Source organism: Rhinolophus sinicus, chromosome X (assembly GCF_036562045.2).
Source record: "Rhinolophus sinicus isolate RSC01 chromosome X, ASM3656204v1, whole genome shotgun sequence".
Taxonomy (NCBI): domain Eukaryota; kingdom Metazoa; phylum Chordata; class Mammalia; order Chiroptera; family Rhinolophidae; genus Rhinolophus; species Rhinolophus sinicus.
In genome coordinates, this window is record NC_133768.1 from 64,416,728 (window position 1) to 64,439,322 (window position 22,595).

The 22,595-nt window shown below is 37.0% G+C and overlaps 1 protein-coding gene across 4 annotated transcripts in view; it reads left to right on the forward strand.

The window, feature by feature from the left end:
• DIAPH2 (diaphanous related formin 2) overlaps positions 1-22,595 on the forward strand; it is an 823,692-nt gene that overhangs the window by 394,542 nt on the left and 406,555 nt on the right. For all 4 annotated transcript variants that reach the window (XM_019756670.2, XM_074323226.1, XM_019756672.2 and 1 more), the window contains 2 exons: positions 2,343-2,444; positions 18,203-18,442. In XM_019756670.2, coding sequence (XP_019612229.1) covers positions 2,343-2,444; positions 18,203-18,442 — 342 coding nt within the window. The remainder of the gene's footprint in view (positions 1-2,342; positions 2,445-18,202; positions 18,443-22,595) is intronic.

Consider the following 22,595-nt stretch of genomic DNA (forward strand, 5'->3'; position numbering starts at 1 on the left):
ATGGCTGCACAACTTTACATTCAAGCCAGCAATCCAGCTATGAGGATTGCTATTTTTCCACATCCTCACCAACACTTCTTATTTTCCTTTCTTTCTTTCTTTCTTTTTCTTTCTTTTTGGGTAATGGCGGTTCTAATGGGTATGAAATGGTATCTCATTGTGGGTGCTTTCAAAAATGCTATAAATGGAATTATTTTCTTAGTTTCCTTTTAGATTGTTCATTGCTAGTGCATAGAAATAGAACTGATTTATGTGTGCTTATTGTGTATCCTGAAGCTTTGCTGCATTTATTAGCTCTGACAGGTTTTCTTGGGGGGAGCGGGGGGGTTAGACTAGTGTTTTCACATGTAAAGTCATGCCATCTGCAAACAGAGACAATTTTTTCCCTTCTTTTTCAATTTGAATGTCTTTTATTTAATTTTTTTTTTTTTTTTGCCTAATTACTCCGGTTAGGATATCCAGTACTATGATGGATAGATTGGTGAAAGCAGTCATCTTTGCCTTTTTCCTGATCTTATCAGATAGCGTTTCAGTCTTAGTATTGAATGTGGTGGTAACTGTGAGTTTTTAATACATGGCCTTTATCATGTTGAGAAAGCTTCATTTTATTCCTAGTTTAAAGAATATTTTTCTCAGAAATGTGTTAGATTTTGTTAAATGGTTTTTATGCATCAGTTGAAATGATCATGTGTATTTTTTCCCCTTTATTTTATTAATATGGTGGATGACACTGGTTGGTTTTTTTATGTTGAACCACCTCTGCATTGTGGCATGAATCCCACTTGATTATGGTGTATAATCCTTTTAATACTCTGCTGAATTCAGTTTGCTAGTCTTTTTTGAGGAATTACACCAGCTTTGGTATCAGGGTAATAATGGCTTCATAGAATCAGTGAAGAAGTTTCTCCTTTCTTAATTTTTTTGTAAGAGTTTGAAAAGGATTGCTGTTAATTCTTTAAATATTTGGTGAAATTCACCAGTGAATCCATCAGGTCCCGAGCTTTTCTTTTTTCAGAAGTGTTTGATTACCGATCGAATTTCCTTCTTATAGGTCCATTCAAAAATTTTTTTTTTTTAAATTCTGTTTTGGTAGTTTGTGTGTTTCTAAGAATTTATGTGTTTCGTTAAATGTCTGGTTCCAAAAAGCAGGGGAGGTGTTTCTGGGTATTTAAGTCTTTTGATAGATGCCATTAGAATAAGCTGCTGTAACCAGAGAGGGTGGAAACCAAGGCAGACACCTTCACTGGTCCTTCAGGGAACTGCCAAACCAAGCAAAATGTACAGCCCCAAATTTTGGAGAACAAGGCCCCCACTGGCTCCCCTGGCATCCGCTAGCCCCTCCAGGAACACAGAGGCGCTGAGGGATGGAGTATGGGATCTGTTTTGTACATGTCATTTTCTTACCAGAGAACAGCAGTCTCTCTTCATGAAACACTTGCCTTGTAAGTATTCAATCAGGTTCCAGAGTTCTGCCATTGTTTATTTAAATCACTCCTTCCAGCTCAGTGGTTGCTTTGTTCCAAGGACCAATCCCTGGAACTTCCTTCTGTGCCATTTTGTGTCAACCCTCCTTTCTTAAATTTTTTGTTTCCTGCTTCCTCCCTTTCGTATGTCTTCTGAAATCCCATACAAGTCCCCAAAAGGTTGGTTGCAGGCGGATGTGATGATAATTAGAACCGTACCAAAGTCCAAGATAAACTAGGTTGAGAAGAATTAACCAGTTTTAATTCTCTTAGGCATCAGACTTGAGCACGCATCAGATTCATCACTTTTGCTTGATTCTCCATTAAAGTAGAAATGCATTGTGTGTTTAAACACAGACATTGTAAATAATGGGTTTTGTTTTTTTTTACAGGCTTGATGTGTTTTATAAGATTGAAAATGATTATAAATTTTGCCAATTATGAAGAGTAGAGTTGATTTATTATTATTATCATTATTATTATTACACATGAGTTAATTTCTACATAGTATTTTTCTGTTTTGTGTATGGATTGACAAATTATCTTGACAGAAAGTAAACCTTAAAAATTATGTATTTAAGGCCATGAGGATGAGTCAGTTTATTACTGTGATGTCATTTATTGCTGCCTGCTTTTTTAATTTAACATTTACATACTACAGTGCACAGTAACCGAATATATTTATATATTTATTCACATGAAATTGTAGCTCATTATTTTAGTTAAGTTTTTAGTAAAGAGGGTGTGGAAACACTGATACTCAGAACCCCAATCAGAAATTTATATACTGTTGTATTTTGTCACTTTTAGAGTTGTTAATGCATGTTTAAGAATTCTAATAATAAAATACTAAACTTTCATACTTTTATTTCTTTTTAGAACCTCATAAAACATCTTCCTGAGCAGAAGGTCCTCAATGAGTTAGCACAGCTGAAGAATGAGTATAACGAACTTTGTGAGCCTGAACAATTTGGAGTTGTGGTACGTATCTAGCCTGAGGGCCCACAAACGCAGCTTGGAGGTCACACTTGTCAGAAACAGTGAAAAGAAAATTTCAATTGTTTTTTAACTGGATCACTACATAATTTAATGTAATATTGACTGTCAGAAAAGATTCCTTTTTTATCTGTTGCTTGTCATCATATTGAAAAATAGAGAAGTCAAGATTTATAGTCTATAGAACATTTCAAAATATCTCATGGGAACTCCTCCATACCTGTGCCGAAATTTAATTCTATTAATATATGAAAAATAGTAGGTATATTACTGTATTGGCTATTTTTTCTTCTATTTAGATCTTAATGTTAGAATTTGCCTCCCACCCCTCCCCACCCCCATTTTAGGCTAATAAAAATGGTAGTAACTAGATAAATAGCAATATTCTAAAGATATTTTCTGTTGTATATGTTACATCAGAAAAAGCACAAGGATTTTCAGATTTCTTATAGTGTTATTAATTGATTGTAAGCTTTAAATACACTTTTTCAGCCAGGAAGTGAATCTCGTAAATATAGATCATGCTTTAGAGTGGTTAAATCGTTTTTGGAATGTATTATGTTTCCTTATCCCCCCTTCATTTTAAGGGGTACGAGAGATCACTAGGTATAAATTATACATTAAAGAACATAGTTATACCGAGGGTGCCAAAAAAAATGTATACAAGTGGACAGTTTGGTCAATGTTGCTCAAGCAGCAAGCAGTTCACTGTAATCAGAAGGGTCTGGACGCTGATGGTAACCACTTTGAGCACCTCTTGTAATTGCAGAAGTCAAACGTGACTTGCATTCATCTTTTGTTATCGGTGTATATTGAGTATTACAATTTTAATAGTTTTATCCTTTCTTAAAATGTGTATACAGTTTTTTGCCACCCTCTGTATGTTTTAAGTACTCCCCAAACCTGCTATTTGAATAATTGTACCCAAAAAATGGTGGAAAAGAAGGCATGATGATTCATTTAATCTCTTAGAGAAAAAGCTGTTGACTTTGATGTTCAATACAAGTTTGTTGGCTCTATGAATAAACAGTTCTAGAACAGCTCCCAGCTTTACCCTGGCTCCCTGACCATTTTTCATCTGTCTAATAGGACGTAAAATTACCATCAGACCTAATATTCAAACACTGTGTCTGCTTTATTCAAAATATTGTGTAACCTTTTAAATAGCAACATATTTGAATTGATCCGATTTGGTACTCTGCAATTTGAAAATTTTGTTTAAAGTTAAAAAATTGATAGATGAGACAGGGAACGTTCCTTTTGAACATGTACATTAACTGCTGGCCCATATTTAGTGTTTATTAATTCTCAGCCATTGCATTGTGTACACTGATGTAGGAGGGTTCTTTCAAAGCCTTTCAAAGCAAATCAGGAATGTATATTTGGGATGAGATAGAGCATATAAATATACCTGAGGAAGACATTTCTCTCATTTTTGAGTTAGGGAAATCAATCAACTGAACTGGCTAGATATTATTTATTGAATAGCCACACTTTAGTGCAATCTTAGATAATCAAAATTTTTAGACCCAAGTCCACACTTGAAACCTAACCTGCCTGAATTCATATTATAATTGAAGCGAGGCTGTGTACCATCTGAGAATTCAGCTGTGTTTTGATGGTTATGAGTTTTAGTAGGTGCACTACACAATTTCTCTGAAGCCATTTTTTTTTTCTAGAATGCAGTTTATCTTGGAAGATGTATTAGTTTGCCAAGCAAGTCCTTCAAAAGGAATATCCTTGGTACCACACTGAGGAAATGAAGTTTGGGGACATAAAAAGCAATATACCTTCTGAACCAGAAGCAAAATAGAAAATGGAAGAGATTTCTTGTTTATGCACATAGCCGTAAATAATTCTGGGTCTGTGTACATGAAGTCACATGGTCCTCTTATTTACTCTTCCCATCCTTAGCTACATGTCTGTAGGGAAGAAAGTCAAGGACATTGCAAAGTAGTTTATGCTATGTAAATCTTCTAAGGCAGGATCAATTAATATTTCCCAAATAAAGTTTAGATAACCTCATATCTAGCCGAAAGATATTTAAAATAATGATATATGCCTTAGTCATTTAGACATGTCTGCTTTGCAGTGCTTAGGACAATGTCTTATATACAACAGATAATAGATTAATGTTTATTGAATTGAATTATAGGACAATTATTAAAACCACCTGTGAGCCTGAGATTAAAAATAGCGTATTTTAGATCTGTAAAAGTAAAAATACTAAAACATATTTTTCCCGGTCTATGCTGAAATTAAATTCACTTCTGTGTGGCTATTCCCAAATACTTTTTAACCGTCAAAATTTATCAACAGCTTCCATTTAGGGCTACTTTGAAAATGTGTAGAATCATCTGTGCTAATGAGAGAGGCTCCAAATTGGTTGTCTGGCTTCTGCTCTCTTCCTGCATAGTCTTCGTAAAAATTTCTATTCATCATGCGCTATCCGCATGAGAAACCTTCGGTGTCTCCCAGAATTTACAGAAGAAAACCTCGTCCTCCTTAGCATTCTCTGTCTGCCTCTGACGCTCTGGTTGTATATCTCCCTGTTCTCTTTGGTGCACTCAGTGAATTGGTGTCTTTATGACATGTTAGCCTTTACCTCAGCGGTACACACCCTTGTTGCCATTTCAGCAGTTATTTTACTTGCTTCTCTTCAATGGTTTTTCATTGTTCCGTAGCGGGTATACCATTTCTTACCTGCTCTCGTGTAGTCTAGCTTCATTCTTTTCACTTACTACAAACAACCGAATCGCTTCCTCGCCAGAGAAATAGGAAAGCACTTGGGCTTCAGAGCCTCCAGTATCTCTTCTATCTACAAAGTTATCTTCACCCATATCCTTTATTAACTTATTCTCTATCAGACTTCAGAAAGAGGAATAGCTTATTTAGTATGACTAATATTGATGTTGCCATTATTAGTTATAGAAACAAAAATATATGGAGGAGCTTCTGTGTCAGATACCATGCTAAGCAGTTTTACACACATCACCTCAGGTTGGCACTATTATTAGCTCCATATTATGGATGAGGAAACTGAGACCAAGGAAGGCTGAGGAGCTTGTCCAAGGTTCCATAGTAAGTAGTAGATGCAAAATGCAAACCCAGACAGCCACACTTCATAGACAGTGCTTTTAACCACTGAACTTTACGTGTGTGTGTGTGTGTGTGTGTGTGTGTGTGTGTGTGTGTGTTTTCCTCTGTTACATGCTAATTTACTTACCTCTGTTGGAGGACTATTATCCCCTGCCTACTTTAGTTCTGTTATTCTGTTGTCTCTTCAATTTGTCAGTCTCCACTTGGCCCTTCTCTGCAAAAAAAAAATAACTTCTTCAGTCACTTCCTGCTGAAAAACGAGTGATTGGATACCTGGATAGATGGACGAATAAGATTCCTTCATTGGCCTTCAGGTCTCTGATTCCTACTTACCTCTCTCTATTTCTGGCATCAGTATTTTCAAAGGTTACTTTCCTTTGTCTCTCTCCTTCCTTACCTTCAATGAAAAGAAATCAGAATTCTGCCTTTAAATAAGGCACTGAAATGACGTAGGAGAGGTCTTTAATTGCCCCCTGATTACATCGAAAATATACAACAGATATACTCACATCCCTTTATCTGTGCTGTCACTACCTTAGCCCAAGCCAGGATTGTCATTCCCTTTAACCATCACAATATACTTTTAGGTTGTTTTCCCCACTTACACTTTTGCCCTTCTCCAAATCTGTCTCGGCACAGCCCTCAGTGACATTTCTAGAGTGCATTTGTGTTGCCTCATACTATTTATCTGCTTCAAGTGTCAGTGCGTTGTATGACACTAAGGCTACAATGTAAACTTTTTACCACAAATTACCACCTCTCCTATTTTTATCTCCTGTGGTTGAGCTTCGTACTCATTACGCCGGGCCTATATCGCATTTTATTTTTCAGTTTTTTACATTTGCCATGTTCTGTCCTGCCTCTGGCCCATTATGTATGCTGTGTCCTGTTACTCCCACTCACTGCCTGCCTGTCTCCTACTTATTCTTTGAGTCTCAGCTTAAATTTCATTCTCCCCATCATGCCTGCACTTACCTATCGGTCAAAATTAGGTCTCCCTATTAAATTTTCTTAGAGTACATTTTACTTTCCCTTTCCAGAAATCATCATGGTTTTAAATTATGTGTTTATTTGTGAGGCTTTTTAAAATTATATATTTTTTATTTTAAAATTACAGTTGGCATGCAATATTATATTAGTTTCAGGTGTACAGAATAATGATTAGGCATTTACATAACTTGCAAATTGATCACCCCAATAAATCCATTACCTATCTGACACCATATATAGTCAGTACAATAAAACTGACTATATTCTTTATGTTGTACTCTACAACCCCATGACTATTTTGTAACTACCAGTCTGTACCTCTTAACCCTCTCCTACCCTGTCCCCCAGTCTGGCAGCGATCAAAATGTTCTCTGTATCTATGAGTCTGCTTCTTTTTTTTTCTGTTTTTTTGTTGTTCATTTGTTGTTTTCTTTAGAGCCCACATATAAGTGAAATCATATGGAATTTCTTTCTCTGTATGACTTAATCTACTCAGCACAGTGCCCTCTAGGTCTGTGCATGCTGTTACATGTAGCAAGATTTCCTTCTTTTTCATGGCTGAGTAATATTCTGTTGTATATATGTACCACTGCTTCTTTATCCATTCATCCACTCAGGGACATCCAGGTTGCCTCCATATCTTGGCTATTGTAAATGCTTCAATGGCTGTATGGATACATAGTCTTTTTTTGTCTTTTGTTGTAGCATTGGTTTTAAAGTCTATTTTGTCTGGTATAAGTATTGCTACCCCAGCTTATTTTCTTATTTCCATGTTCATGAAATGACTTTTTTCATCCCTTTAATTTCTGTCTCTGTGTGTCTTTTGATTCAAAGTGAGTCTCTTGCAGGCAGCATGCATAAGGGTCTTGTTTTCTTATCCATTCAGCCAGCTGATGTCTTTTGATTGGAGCATTTAACCCATGTACATTTAAAGTGATTATTGATAGTTATGTAGTTGTTCCCTCTTTATTATTCATATGGTTTATCTTTTTTTTCTTCTCCTTATAGAAGTCCCTCTAACATTCCTTGTAATAGTGGTTTGGTGGTGATGAACTCCCTTAGCTTTTTCTTAGCTGGAAAGCTATCTGTCCTTGGATTCTAAATGATAGCTTTGCTGGGTAGAGTAATCATGGTTATAGGTCCTCGTTTTTTATCACTTTGAATATTTCGTTGCTGTCCCTTCTGGCCTGCAAAGTTTCTGTTGAGAAATCAGCTGGTAGTTTTATGGAGGATCCCTTGTAGGTAACTAACTGCTTTTTCTCTTGTTCCTTTAAAGATTCCCTCTTTGTCTTTTATCTTTGACATTTTAATTATGATGTTTCTTGGTGTGGGCCTCTTTGGGTTCATCTTGTCTGAGACTCTCAGTGCTTCCTGGGCTATATTTTTATTTCCTTTGCCAGGTTAGGGAAGTTTTCCATCATTATTTCCTCAAATAGGTTTCACTTCCTTGCTCTTGCTCTTCTCCTTGTGGTACCCCTCTGATGCAAATGTTGGTATGCTTGATGTTGTCCCAGATGCCCCTTAAACTATTCTTATTTTTTGGATTGTTTTTTCTTTTTGCTGTTCTGATTGGTTGTTTTTTTTGACTACCATATCTTCCAAATCGCTGATTCGATCCTCTGCTTCATCTCGTCTGTTGATTCCCTCTAACGCATTCTTCATTTCAGTTATTGTATTCTTCATTTCTGACTGGTATTTTTCTTTATGTTTTCTGTCTCCATTTTTATATTTCCTGTGTCTGTTTTGAAGTTCTCACTGAGATCATTGAGCATCCTTATAACCGGTGTTTTGGTCAATTGCTTGTCTCCATTTTGTTTAGTTCTTTTTCTGGAGTTTTGTTCTCTTTTTTCATTTGGGATATGTTTATTTGTCTCTGCATTTTGGCTGTCTCCCTGTGTTTGTTTCTTTGTTTTAGGTAGGGCTGCTGTATCTCCTAGGCTTAGTAGAGTGGCCTTACAATAGGTGTGCCATGGGCCTCAGTTGCACAGTCTCCCTCTTTACCTGAGCCAGGTGCTCCAGATGTAGTAGTTCAGCCTGGATTGCTCTTGGCACCTGAATGGGTGTGATTGTCCCTCAGGCTGATTGGTTTTAGAACTGGCCCTGACTGCAGTAGAGGAGTTATTATGCAGTGGCTGACCACATGGAACAGGATTTCCTTTAGCAGACCTCTGGTGCCTGTTGAGTCTGCCCTTTGGGTGTGTTATTTGTGGAGGTGGTTGGGTGGTGCTCTGTTGTCTAAATCTCTGTTGGAGAGATTTTAGTTAAGTGTGCAATGGGAGCCAAGATGGACCATTTTTATGGAAAAGCTACTGGAAGTGGCTTGGGTGGTCCCACAAGTTGGTTGGGGCAGAGTCTCAGGGAATCACCAGCCAGGTTGATAGAGACTCAGATATGGTGCCCACCTGAGTCTGCAACCTGGGAGTGGGAAGGGCTCAACAACGAAATAACGGCCTCTACCAGAACTTCTGTCTGGGAGAAAGCTGCCCTTCAGCCCTCACCCAGATGAGTTCCGTTCCTCCCCATGTGTCTCTGGCACTCTTTGAGTTGTGGTCCCAGGGCCGGAGCTGAGCATGTGTGAGTCTGTCCTCAAGTAAGTCCATGCAGGGTCTCTTTAAGAGGAGTGCCTGGGGCTCTAGTCGCCCTCCTTCTCATTCAGCCACAGTCTCCACTGGTTTTCACAGCCAGAAATTACGGGAATGTAAGGATTTTATTCAATGTCTGTAAACCCCCACTAGATTTCAACTTCCATAAGTACATGCATCATGTTGATTTTTTAATGTATTAGCATGAATACAAATCAAGAGGACTCTTTTCAGGTCTGTCTAATTCTCTATCCATATGGTACTTGATAATACTGAAGTATATAGCCTCCTTTCGAAACGTTTTCTTTCCTTGTTTTCTCTAGTGATAAATACCCTTTCCTGATTTTATTCCTATAAAAGGAATTTTACAGGAATAAAATTCCTATCACAGGTAAAGACTGGTATCCTGTAGTTCGCATTATTATATAAGTTCTTGGGTGATAAATACAGAATCTCATCAGTTAGGGATAGACATGCCAGAAATGAGAGGACTCCTGCAAGATTCATTAAAATCATCATCATCGTTGTCAAAGAAAAACCAGTAAAATTGACAAAACTCGGGAGGAAATCTGGCTTTGACTTTTTAAAGAAAATAGCCTTACCTTAGACAGTGAATGGTCTGCTAAGCTCTCTCTAAACTTTTTGGGTTTTTTTTAGCAGTCACATCATTGGGTTTGCTTGTATTCACATGTAATCAGTTCAAAAGAAACCCTAAGAAACAGAAAAAGAAAAAGAAACAAGTGAAAAATACCCAGGGACCTTTCTTCTGTCTAGAGGCAGACCTCCTGGTAAGAGGGATATGCTAGTTCCCACACCTTCTATGATCAATAATCCTTTTCATTAGGGGGCAAGATTGGCTGCATAGCTTCCCACCGACTGGTCCTCCAACCCGCCTCCCACAGAATTGGATCTGGTACATCGTTATAATTATGTGCTGTACCTTTACCGGAAAAAAAGCACAGATCTTTGAAAGCTCTGCCAGTTAGAACCCCAGCAGGAGCTTTTAGACTCTTCGGAGTGTGTTTACAGCTCAGCTGTTCTCCAACCTCAGAGCGATGGAAATTCCCACTTGTCTTACACTGAGGATAGAGACCCGGGCAGTGTATATCTATTAAACTAACGCATCTTCTGAGAAAAAGAAGGCAATAATTAGTTCTCTTAGTAATCGGTACTATGTTTTTCTGACATCAAAATTGCCCATATTTTTCAATTAAAAATATTGTAAAGCTATAATCTAACAAAACGATGTTGAGATAATCTTATGCATAAAAACATAATGAAAAGCACAGATTATGTGATATTGTTGACAGCACACATAATTCTTTCTCTGCACAAATACATAAAGGTGGGAGGAGTGGATTTAAGCCTATAGTTGGCAGTACAGCTATAAAGTCGGTGTGCTTTTTAATTTTTTTAAAACCCCGTAGGAGCTTATGAGCTCTATTCAAGATAGCTTAAACAGGTGAAAGGAAAATTCTTAAAAGAGTTTTTTTTTTCCCCCTCCCACATATCATCAAAGGCAATTACTGTGGATGGAAAATGTTAGCTCCTCTGTTCCATTAATATGAAATCATTATTCAGGTTTGCATATTCATTGGAAACATCGCATTTTCCTTTGTTTTATCTGTGCTCATTCAGAGTGTTCAGTGTTTTGATGTGTAATGCCTTGATTGTTTCTATTTTCATTGCTAGTTTAATGATTTTGAGATCAGGTAAAAGAAAACTTGCCACGATTCATTCTCAATTCCATGTATTCATATTCTTGTTCATTTCATTAATTTTTCATAATAATCCATTTTTGGTACAGGATTAACTTATTTCCATCAGCTTTTCAATAAAGTAAGATAAAATAAAACCACCCAAAATGTAAATATTCAGATTATGTTTATGAATGTCAGTTTTGCTATTGATTGCTTTTCATTAAATTTAAAAATAAAAAATTAACTCCGTCTCCCCCGTTTATCAGTCATGCCTAATACAACAGCATAGCAACATAGTAGATGTATTGATGGCCGTTCTTGGCCTTAAACAGTTGTTTTCACAATGACTTTTTGCAATTTTTGCTCAGATTTTTAATATGATACTTCTGAGTTTATAGTGTCTTTTGAGACAATTTTACTGGGTTCTGTTCCAGACCAGATAAGTAGATGTTTGTTGATGTATAATTTCCCCATATTACTATCTTTAAAAAAAAATATTCTTCATTAACACATCATTATTTTTCTGGTACAGAGTCAGTTTTCAACACTCTATTTTTCCAAAGCCTCATTTTACAGATCAACTCTGGCTCTTATCTGTCCTGACATCAAATATACAAACATTTGCCGTTGATTCCATGTAGCACGTACACTTGAACTGATTATTTTGTGCAGGCCAGGTACTAGGTGTACTGCAGAAAGGACAGCAATGAGCAGGAGAAACCCAGCCCTTGAGGAGGTTATTATTAAAAGAGGATACAAAAGTGATTTTTTTAAGTAGGGAGTCACATATGTCCCTGCGTTATTTCCATACCACCAGGCACAGTTTTGCTCAGTCCTTGAGTCTGGATCTCTCAACGTTATAGGCAGTTCTGCCTGCTGTCTAACTTAAGTCTACCCATCTATAATGTGACTTCTTTAACATAACCTTTATTATCACTGATACAAAATTATTCTGTATATTTAATGTACAATGGGTCCGAATAGTATTTAACTATTTGGGGAAGCACCTTGCAGCAAATGTTCATTTGTTACAAATATATCTGTTAATTCTAATGAATTCTTAACATTGTGTTTTGAAGAGACCAGAGGATTAAATATGCTGAGAGTTGATGGCACTTGGAGGTGTGTTTCTTAGCGGTGCAAAAGGAAAGATAATAGAAATAACCGTAAAGGCAAGCGACACGTGACTGCATCGCCACCTCCTTCACACACGATTTGTCTACTTGTGCCTTTTTTCTTTCTCTCTCGATTCTTTTGGTAGTTTGGCAGTAGATCAATATTCACCAGCTGTATAGGTACTGAAGCGTATAAAATTCAAATTACGTAAACAAAACTGTCTAATTCTTTGGGGAAATAACCCACTTGTAGCTACTCTCACTATGTCAGTGGACTTTTTAAAAAAAATATAGTACAGATCAGCTGAAGAAATGATAGCTGCTTGATGTCATTTGATTGACAAGTACCTCATAACACAAATAAAGCCCCTACATAATACAACACCATGGTCAGCATCCCATAGCAGTTCAAGGAATGAATTATAAAATAAAGGATGCCAGTCAACTAAAACGCTGGTAGAGACCACAACTGAAAACAAATGCACATTTCAGCCGAGTTTTTGTTTTATTTACTTATATCACTTAGGTGCACTCAGGTGCCTTTGTGAGACATGAGCCTTTTAATAATTTTATCAGTGGCTGGGGACGTTGCTTGGTGCTTTCTATTCTTTCTAAGCTTAGTTATCCAAGACATTTATCCAAGTTATCCAAGACATTTCCTTACACACCGCAATCCTCTCATGGAGACTCAGCTGCTGTCTATCAGTGTACCCTGGTCTGTTCAGAAGCAGTCACACGTACGGTTGCAGCAAATTCTGTTAGCGTGACCAATGCATGCTGATTTAAGAACTGCACCCAGCAGAGCTTCACCTCCTCCCTAGTGTCTTCATTTTTATAATAACACGTTTTCAATAATAACATTTCTAGTAGTGTTTCTTATGAATATAAACTGGTTAAGGAGAGCTGAGCACAATATTTATAGTGTATTTAATAGATAATGAGCTCTGTTCTTTACCAAGCCCTGGAAACACATACACCTTTCTTTTGGATAAGAGAAACTTTTCCTCGGGTTTGGGAGAACAATTGGGGATCGTGGTTCCTTCTTCTTGAGAATTTCTGAGGATGAGGAAAGAGGGTAATAACAATAGCTGTTGTTTCAGAGTGCTTGCGTTGTGTCAGCTCCTATGACAGGAGTGTTGTCGTAGTGTTGTCATTTAAGTCTGACTGCAACTTGCAAGGATGACTTACGGAATGCATTTTACTGATGAGGAAGTAAAGTCTCAGAAACATTAGGTAACTGCACTAGGTCATGTGCGCATGGTGGAAAGTTCACGAACTTAAATGTCCGACCTTCTTCATGTAGCTGGAGAATGAGAGAACTGTGGTTCAAATGCAGGTCTGTGTAACTCAGAAGTCCCTGGTTCTTCAAGTACAGTTTACATATGGGTCTGGAGAATTTAGAGAATGGTTTCTCTCCCTCTCTGCGTATTAGGGAAACATTTCCCTCAAAGCTAGCCTTCTAGAAATTAGGTTGGTGCAAAAGTAATTGCAGTTTTTGCAATTATTTTTAACCTTTTAAACAGCAATTAGTTTGGCACCAGCCTAATAGTTACATGGGGCTCTGAATTTGGGCTAAGATGCAGTGTTGTCGGAATGACCCACATGGTGGCCGTTTTCCGTCCATAGGCTACCGTCTTCCTAGCCCACGTCAGCCTACTATACCGCTGCACACTACGCTTTCTCTTCCCAGTCCAGCCCTTTGCTGACATTGGAGTTGCTATTTATATGAATGAATGCATCCGGTTTCATCCATTTTACAATTATTTATGTTTTAATCACCTATCATATTTATCATATTCTATGTGCCAAACCTGGTTTTAGAGGGTGAGTGAATAAAGACATGTTGCCAGGTCAGAGGGTCACTCTGACCCCTTATCATGTGCAACCTCTTCCTGGAGTCAGGCTGTTCAACAAAGTTAATTCCCTAGTATTTGTGGTTTGAAATCTTAGCTAAGGACATTATTTTACGGACAGTAAAACATTACCTTCTGCTGTTACTTTTGGTCAATACACAATCTATCTGTTCTACTTGGCAGAAGATCTAGAAAATGGTTCGTCAGCTAAGGAGTGCTTTTAAAATTAATCAGCAAATGTGTGAATGTCTAATTTATACGAGCCCCTGTGCTTGGTGCTGTCCGAGGTGCAGTCTTTGACTCTTTTCTGTACTCACTCTCCTCATCGATGACCTTGCCTCCCACGGCATCTATTCGAATCACTTAAATCTGCCAACTCCAATACTTATCTCCTCTTAAACTCAAGGACTGAATTTCCCAATGCTATCAGGTATCATAATAATACCTAAAACTGAAAATGTCAAGAAGGCAATATTTTTTCCCTACCACAGAAGTATCATTTTACCATTTATGTGAGGATTTGGAGCGGGAGGCTGGAGGGATGCGGAGTACATTTAAATAGCCTATTGTAGTAATGCAACCTTGAAATACATAAAAATGTATGCTTGAAAGGCGAGCATGGGAAATGAGAGACAATTCTAAGAAATTATTCAGGTCAAAATATAGGTAAGGGATGGTATTAAATTACATTGTGTTTACTATGATTTGAATATGAAAGCAAGATTTGGAGCCTTAGTAATGGGAAGCTAATAATGTCGTTTTTAGTAGCAAAATACGCTACTAGTAGTCTGCGAGGATGGAGAACCAAGTTCACTTAAATGCTAATAAATTGTTTTTGGTAACAGCCAAGTAATTTTTCTATTAGTAGATCTAGCATCCTTTATGCCGCCTTTCTACAGCTCTAGAGGCAGAGACTGAAAAAGAAGGAAATAGTATTTATGGATCATTTATTTGGTTCCTGTCTAATAATCAAAACAAAGCTGCGCGTCAGGAATTTTCCATACTTTTTAGATGAGGAACTGAAGACCAGAGAAATTAGGCAGATTAGTTTCACACAGTCACATTATGTGACAGTTTCTAGGTTCAGTCATTTGATTGAATTTGCTGCCAATCTGTACCCTCCCTGTTTCCACTGCCTTAGTCCCTGATTAGCTTCTGGAGTGGAGGCAGCAGCAGATCAGGGGCAGCAAATTCATGTACCCTCATTCCCTGAAACAAAACAACCAGCCAAACAGTAAACTGCACCGAATCAGCACCTCCTTCTGCCGTCATTATTGCCAACTGTGTTCTACCTTATAACAAACTTAAACCTTGGAGCCGCCTTTGACTTTCTCCTCCCATAACTGGTCCGTTGCCAATTCCCAGCGATTCTTCCTTAATTCTGGCTCTTATATCCATTGCTTCCTTTCCCTTCCTAGTGTCAACATCCTAGCTCATGTCCTGCTTCTCGGGCTGTTCTGAACACTCACTGATGGTCTCCCTGCCACTAATCTCAGCTTCACCTAATCATGTATACTCTTCCCGAGATGAGTCAAGAGGCTATGTGCTGTAGTGCTCGGGAGTCTGGGTTCTGTGGCCCACATGCCTGAGTTCATGTCTCTAGGTCTTTAGTATACAGTTTGACTTGGTGTGTTCCTTAGCATTACCTAGTATTCCTGTGCCTCACTTTCCTCATGTTTACAGTGAGACTAATGCTAACAACCTTCTCCTGGGGTTGTTTTGAGACTCAAGTATCTATGAGCGTCCCAAAAATCTATACACATTTTAAGAAAGGAAAACTGGATTAAAATTGTCATATATACTGATATATATGACATATATACTCAATATGTCATATATACTCAATATATACTGATAAAAAGAGATGAATACAAGTCACGTTTGACTTCTGCAATTATAAGAGGTGCTCAAAGTGGTTGCCATTAGCGTCCAGACATTTCTGATTATGGCAAATGACTGCTTGAGAACCATTGACCAAAGTGTCCACTTGTATACATTTTTTGGCACCCCCGGTGTGTGTGTGTATAAAACAGGTAGAAAAAGGGTGTGTGTGTGTGTGTGTGTGTGTGTGTGTGTGTATCACGCATATGTAGAAAAATGTTTGCCACAAAGTACTCAATAAATTTTGATCACTGTTATTATCACTATTATTATTAAAATGCATTTCGAGTCACATTATTTCAGTTGGAGCTGGTATTAAAAAAAGTAAAATAGAATCCATGCTCTCTGGGTTTGTAGGCCAAGGGTTGAAATACAAAGCTTCAAAAGGATAAAAATATGAATGAAGCCCAGTGGTGTTAGAACTGAAGCAAGACTAACAACCCACGTAAGCCTCAGGTTGACACTCCTTGTTGATCAGGGACAAGGCCACCCTGGTGAGCTGGGTCCCCACAGGTCCTAGAAAGCAGGATGACTGGCCCCTGCTCCAGGGAGCGCTGGCTCTTAGCCCTCATGGACACTGAAAACTGCTCCCTAAATACATAAACGTGATTCTATGCTACGGATGGTGAGTTAGCAGTGAAAGAAAAGGAAAACTCAAAGTCTGGAGGGATTTCGAGTCCGTGGTAGAGACGAAAGGAAGGCAGAAAAACACATGTAGAAACTTAGAGAGATTCCCACACAAACATCCGCGAGGAGATTGGCATGTTCATGGAGACAGACTGTGATGTGCTTGGCCTTTCCCTCTGCTCTGCAGGTACTTTGGTCCAAATTCTGCCCCTCGGTTTATACCTCATTTATTCCTGACCTACAAACCTTTTCTCAAACCGTTCTTTCTCTCCCCACCTTTGTTTTGGCCACCATTTTGTCTCTAGATATCTCCTTCCCTCCCTCCCTCCATCCCTCCCTCCCTTCCTCTGTTGATTTATCCATTTTATCCCTCTACTGTGAAGCCTTCATTAAACATCGTAGTCATAGAGTTTAAAGTTTTCTCTTCCTTCAGTGAACATCTCCAGCACTTAATTTCTATTTACCCATCTAGAATCACACACTGGTTGTATGAGTAGCTGTAGTTTTCAAGTTACTACATGGGTCATGATTTTTAGGCTGTATTGGGAACTTTATGTGAGAAGGTTGTGTGTCTTATACTTACCACGTGAGCCCTGAAGAAGCAGTAGGATGTTTTGTGTATTACTCTGATCATATAAATCAGCTAGTGATAAGTGATAAGACCTACATAAATATAGTAACAGGTGGATATTCCCAGCATACTTTGATACATCTGTCTATAAAATCATGAAAGCATAGAGGACGATTAGCAGAAGGCAAAGGTTAATCTTTGGAGAGGCAGACACCATGGTTAATGGGCAAGTTCATTTCAAAGAAGAAAAATGATGGACCATGCCTTGTTTTTGTATTAGAGCAGATATGGTCTATTCCACAGCTCATTTGCTGCTTTTGAAGGGTAGTTTGTGGTTTAAGGATTTCGTTTATGTTTTCAAGTTCTTTTCATGTTATCCACAAATATCTTAGTGCCTAACCTGTGCCTGACAAAACTAAGCTGTATGTGCAGAAAATAAATATAATTAGGAATATTAATAACTTCTTTTCATGGTGTGTGTGCTTCTGTATGTTCATGTGTGTCTATCCTCCCCTGACCTCTCTCCCAGAATTGATTTGGTGAGTGAAATCTAGTTAAATGATTTGAGGTTATAGGAAAGACTAAAATAAGTTTTTACCATAGGACCTATACCAAAGGGAATAGAGAATGTGCACTAACACTGTGAAACATGTAATTGAAACCTAAATTGAACTGTTTTGAAGAAAACCAATATAGAATTCTTGAATAATGTACTTAAAAGTTCATGTGATTTTACCGTAACCTAATTATTTAACATCAACATTCTGTCAAGTAGCTGAAATTCTTTAGAGCAAATATAAATATTTCATATATATTATAAATAGAAATCATAGGTTTAAAATTATTCAATGCTCAACCAGAGCTAGTCCTATGATTTCAAATAGCATAGTAATGGGTAATTTTTTAGGAAAGTGGTTTTCTGTCATCACGTACATCTTTTATCTATGACCCAACAATTCACTCAACTCAATTTCATATTTGTAAATTTTCATAGTTCACCTCACGGACAGATTTTTGGCCATTTAAATGCTATTGACGACTAATGATTATGCAGTTAACACGTAGCAACTGTTTAGCTTCAGTAATAGTATCTTAATGCTATTAGGACAGTTTAATTTATTTAAAAATGAACAGCTGTTTTTAAACTTAGATAAAAATATTCTTTAGGAATGTTTAAACCAAATGATAAATAATACCTTTTAAAACCCAGAGAGAGTTCGTTTTATACAGAAATTTTATTGTATTGTCTGTAAAATTATCCCCACTAGAGAGAGAGATAACAGCCTTTAAATATATGTTCTTATGGATCATTCTTTATCTTACAGATGAGCTCAGTGAAAATGTTGCGGCCTCGTCTCAATAGCATTCTTTTCAAACTCACGTTTGAAGAACACATAAACAACATCAAACCAAGCATCATAGCAGTAACTCTTGCCTGTGAAGAACTGAAGAAAAGTGAAAGCTTTAACAGACTTTTAGAGTTAGTTCTTTTGGTTGGGAACTACATGAATTCAGGCTCAAGAAATGCCCAGTCTTTGGGTTTTAAGATCAACTTCCTTTGTAAGGTAAGAGAACATTTTATAATGCTTATTAACAACAGTAATTTCATCTATGACAGGGATCACTCTAAATAGCAACAGTATATAAGCCAAAAAAAGTATTTTTTAAAAAGGGTTGATTGTATGGTATATGACTTATATCTCAATTAAAACAGATAAATAATTTTTCAGTCTCACTATAGTAAAATCTCACTGACTACAAATTCTTTTGTAATGTAGTATTATACTCTTGTTGATCAAATGTTATTGGAGTTTATAGATTAAGAAAATTTGCTTTTATTAAGTAGATGCAATCTTGTATCCCAAATCCCTTTTACTTACTTAATGCCTGTCCAAAAAGTGTTTGAGGAGTGAAATTCATTGAAGTCACTAGCCAGAAATTTGGTGTTGAATGTGCTTTACTTATTCCGCTCTAAGAAAGTAATATTCTTTATTGTTAAATAGTGCTCTGTTACCACGCTTATACTAGGTATTAATGTATTTACTAAAATTTTTTAAAAATCAGGCGATAATCATCTTATTGTTTGGATTGGGCCATTTCATACTATTATTTTTGAGATTTAAATTCTTGTGAAAAGTAAACAAAGAAGCAGAGACGCGCACAAGTGATTGTATATGCCCATTTCTAGACTAGAGCAAACCACCTCATTCAAGGGAAAGAGCTGTCTGTTATGGACAGAAAACTGAACAGAATGAGGTGAGACCTGTATGAAAGCTAGAGGCGAAAATAAATCTGAAAACAAGCAATCTATCCTTGACATCTCACCATTCTTTCACCTGTTTTTTCTCTCTCACATCTGAAAACATTACAGAACTTTGGTTAGTTTTTGAAGTATATTATAACGAGAATCTCAAATCTAGGAATGGATATAAATTTCTTTTCTATCCATGCATTAAATACATGTGCATTACATATACCCGGATGAGCGTTTTAATATGTATCAAAAATGATTTGTTCCTGGTATTTCAAACTCAGATAGACAAAAAGAATAATATTTGCAGATAATAGGATATATAAAGGAATTGTATCCGTTTACTCCTGATTTATTTCTGAGGTATGTAAGGAAAGCGAAAAAGGAAGATACCTGGAATGCTAAAATTTGTCCAAAAAAACCCACATTTGTACTCTCTCCTCTTGTGACATCAGGGGACATGTGAAATTATTTGCTAATGACAGAGAGAATAAGGCAATCCTTGTAATAAACTAGAATAAATCATAACCAGATTCGTAGGGTAAAACTAAATATTTAAGACTCTTTTCTTGTATTGCATACCATATACTCAATACTAATACAGGTATCTCTTACCAAGATGCTGTTTGCTTAGAGTATATGCTGTATGTGTAATGAGTGATTCTTAAAGTGTTCTTGGTTATGATTGTCAAAGTATCATAAAGTCAGAAAAAATCATTGGGAGTTTGTATTATATACCTATTTCACATTTAATTCATATAAAAATGACATTTAAAACAAACTATCCTGATTTGAATAAATATGTACCTTTTTAAGTGTCATAATTTCACACTATTCAAATTAATTACATGAACGGATTTTTTTTCAAGCAAGAATGAATAAATCATTTATACACAGGAACAAAAGATTATTTTAACCTCACAGAAGGATTTTACAGTTGCATCTTATATTTTGGAGAGAGGCTTCTTCCTGTCATCTATCTGTCAAATAAAAGTTCTTCCACACAACGCTGATCTGACATCTATCACTAGAGGTATGCTCAAAGGATTCAGCACAAAGATTTTTGCCACCTTCACATAAAATAAAAAAATAGTCTTGTGGGAAATACTATCATGTAGTAATAGGTGTTCTAAAAGAGAAAGAAGTGCATGTTTTAAAATCTCCCCCTCCCAGTTTTTCAGTAGGATTTTTATCTTCAGGGAGATACTTGTCATTAAGAAAGACAAATATCATATGCATTCATGATATTCCGATAATGTCTAGAATTAAAAGGATGTTCCTGGAATTCAAAGGATTCTGAGTAGACATATAAATATCTAAAATGACAGAAATTTACTGAAGTACATAGAAATGGTTCGCTTAGGTTTATAATCATTTAAAAATGAATTAACAAACTAGTGATGCATGATTAGCTAGAATTGCTGTTAAATTCCAGTTATCTTATAAAGAATACTTGATTGATTTTTCTTAGTGTTTTTTTTTTTTCTTAAAAAAATGGCAGAGGAAACTTTCTTTGTAGATTACTGATTATGCTTTAAAAAATGGTACCATTTACCAACCTAAATTATTTTAAAGATAATTTGCTTTCTCAGTGAATTTAAAATCGCAACCTACCATTTTTCATAAGAAGATTCAGAGCATGTTAAAATATCCACCTAATTAAAAGGGAGTCATGGTGTAAGCAGTTAAACTTATCCAATGTATCTTATAGGAAAGTAATATTAAACATTCAGGTGGTCACAATTGGCTCCTATAATATTTGGGAAGAAAAGGAAAACAGATGGGTTAACCTAAATGTCAAATATCACTAAAGGGTATCATTACTATAAGTACTACCCTCACTACACAATTCTTTGTTAATTTGCAGCAGTGAATTATCACTTTGTGAGTCACCAAACCAGGGTGCTGAGCTGTAATAAAAAACATTTCTATGCGGATGAGTTCCCGGTGTTAGCTTGGCCTGTGCTTGCCTGGTGGTTATTAAAATTCTAACCAATAGCAATGTTGCACCTCAGGGTCGTTTGTCGTTTGTGTTTTCAGTGTATAATAACATACATAATCTGCATAAAAACAAAACATTTGAAAATACTAAGCAGTCTCTAGGCACTAAGCTTTGCGGGTATATCCGATAGGGATCTTTGTTTGTAAGCAACAGAAAGAGCAGAATTTATTGGGAGGGTATAAGGTAGCTTAGCTAGAAACTGAGGAAAGGCTGAAGAACTTGGGCTGTAAAAGAACAGCAACTATCACAGCTTTGAGAATACAGGAGCAGGAACTAATGGGAAGTCTTTTCAGGAAGTTGGCTTTTTGGGTGTATTAGCTCCAACCATTTTTCTCCTCCCTTCCCTGTGTTTGATTCAAATTCTAATTAGGAAGAGAGACTGATTGGCCTAGTGTGGATTATAGGAACGCCCTTTGTCCAAGGGAGAACAGATAACTTTGACTGGCAGCGCTACCAAGACTACCAGTGATGGAAAATTGGTCATGCCCTAAAGGACATCATTACCAAAGATAGGGATTCCAACTGGTAGAGGCTGGTGAAGGGACATCAGGCAGGCTCAAACAAAGGCAAAACAAAAGAGATGGTTGGTACACCAGCGGGATATAAAACATACAGAAGACACAGAAACCTCAAGAAGCTTGAGGTACAGTTGAGTAGCCGGGAAATAGACATAGAGAGTATCCTGTAATATCACAAGATACACTGGCAATGACTACAAAAATGAAAGCCCACTGAAATTACACTGAGATTAGCAGGACTTCAGAGAAGGGAGGAAATTTTTGGTGATGTAGGTAGAGATGGGTGATACTAACAAATTGGAACAGAAGGATGTTGAAGGATAGGTCCAATTCAGTTACGTGAAAGAAAGAAGCCCCGTCACCTTACAAAGCGGGAGACCACTGGGCTCAGAGCCTACATTTTCGCTTCCCTTTTGCTAATTACTAGCCAAATTATCATGGCTAAGTCAGTCCCTTGCTCTTTCTGAACTGCAGTTTTTTCATCTGTACATGAGGAAATACAGTGAGCCTGGTTTATTTTTGTAGTGTTGTTTTCAGAGTCAAATAAAATGATGTTTGTCAGACTACTGTGAAAAATTATAATATTAAACAAATGGTAGTAGTTCTTTTTAATGATGGTGCACAGCTAGGGACAATCATGTGTTTGAGGATGAATTAGAAAATCCCACTGCCTGGAATACGGGGTCTGTGTCGGAAACAAATGATAACATTGGTAGGCAGGTTGTGAAAAGATTTTAAGTGATTTGAGTATTAGTTTGGATATCTTACCTCCATAACTATATGTTTATTTGCGCTCATTCAGAGCCCATTTCATAACTTGTGAAGACCAAAAACCTTTCTTTTTCTGCCTTGAGTTAATATCTCCTTCACCTATACTGTAACTCTCTAGTCCTTTTAGTTGGACAGAGAGACATGACAAATTATGATGCAGTAGGATAACGTGCTTT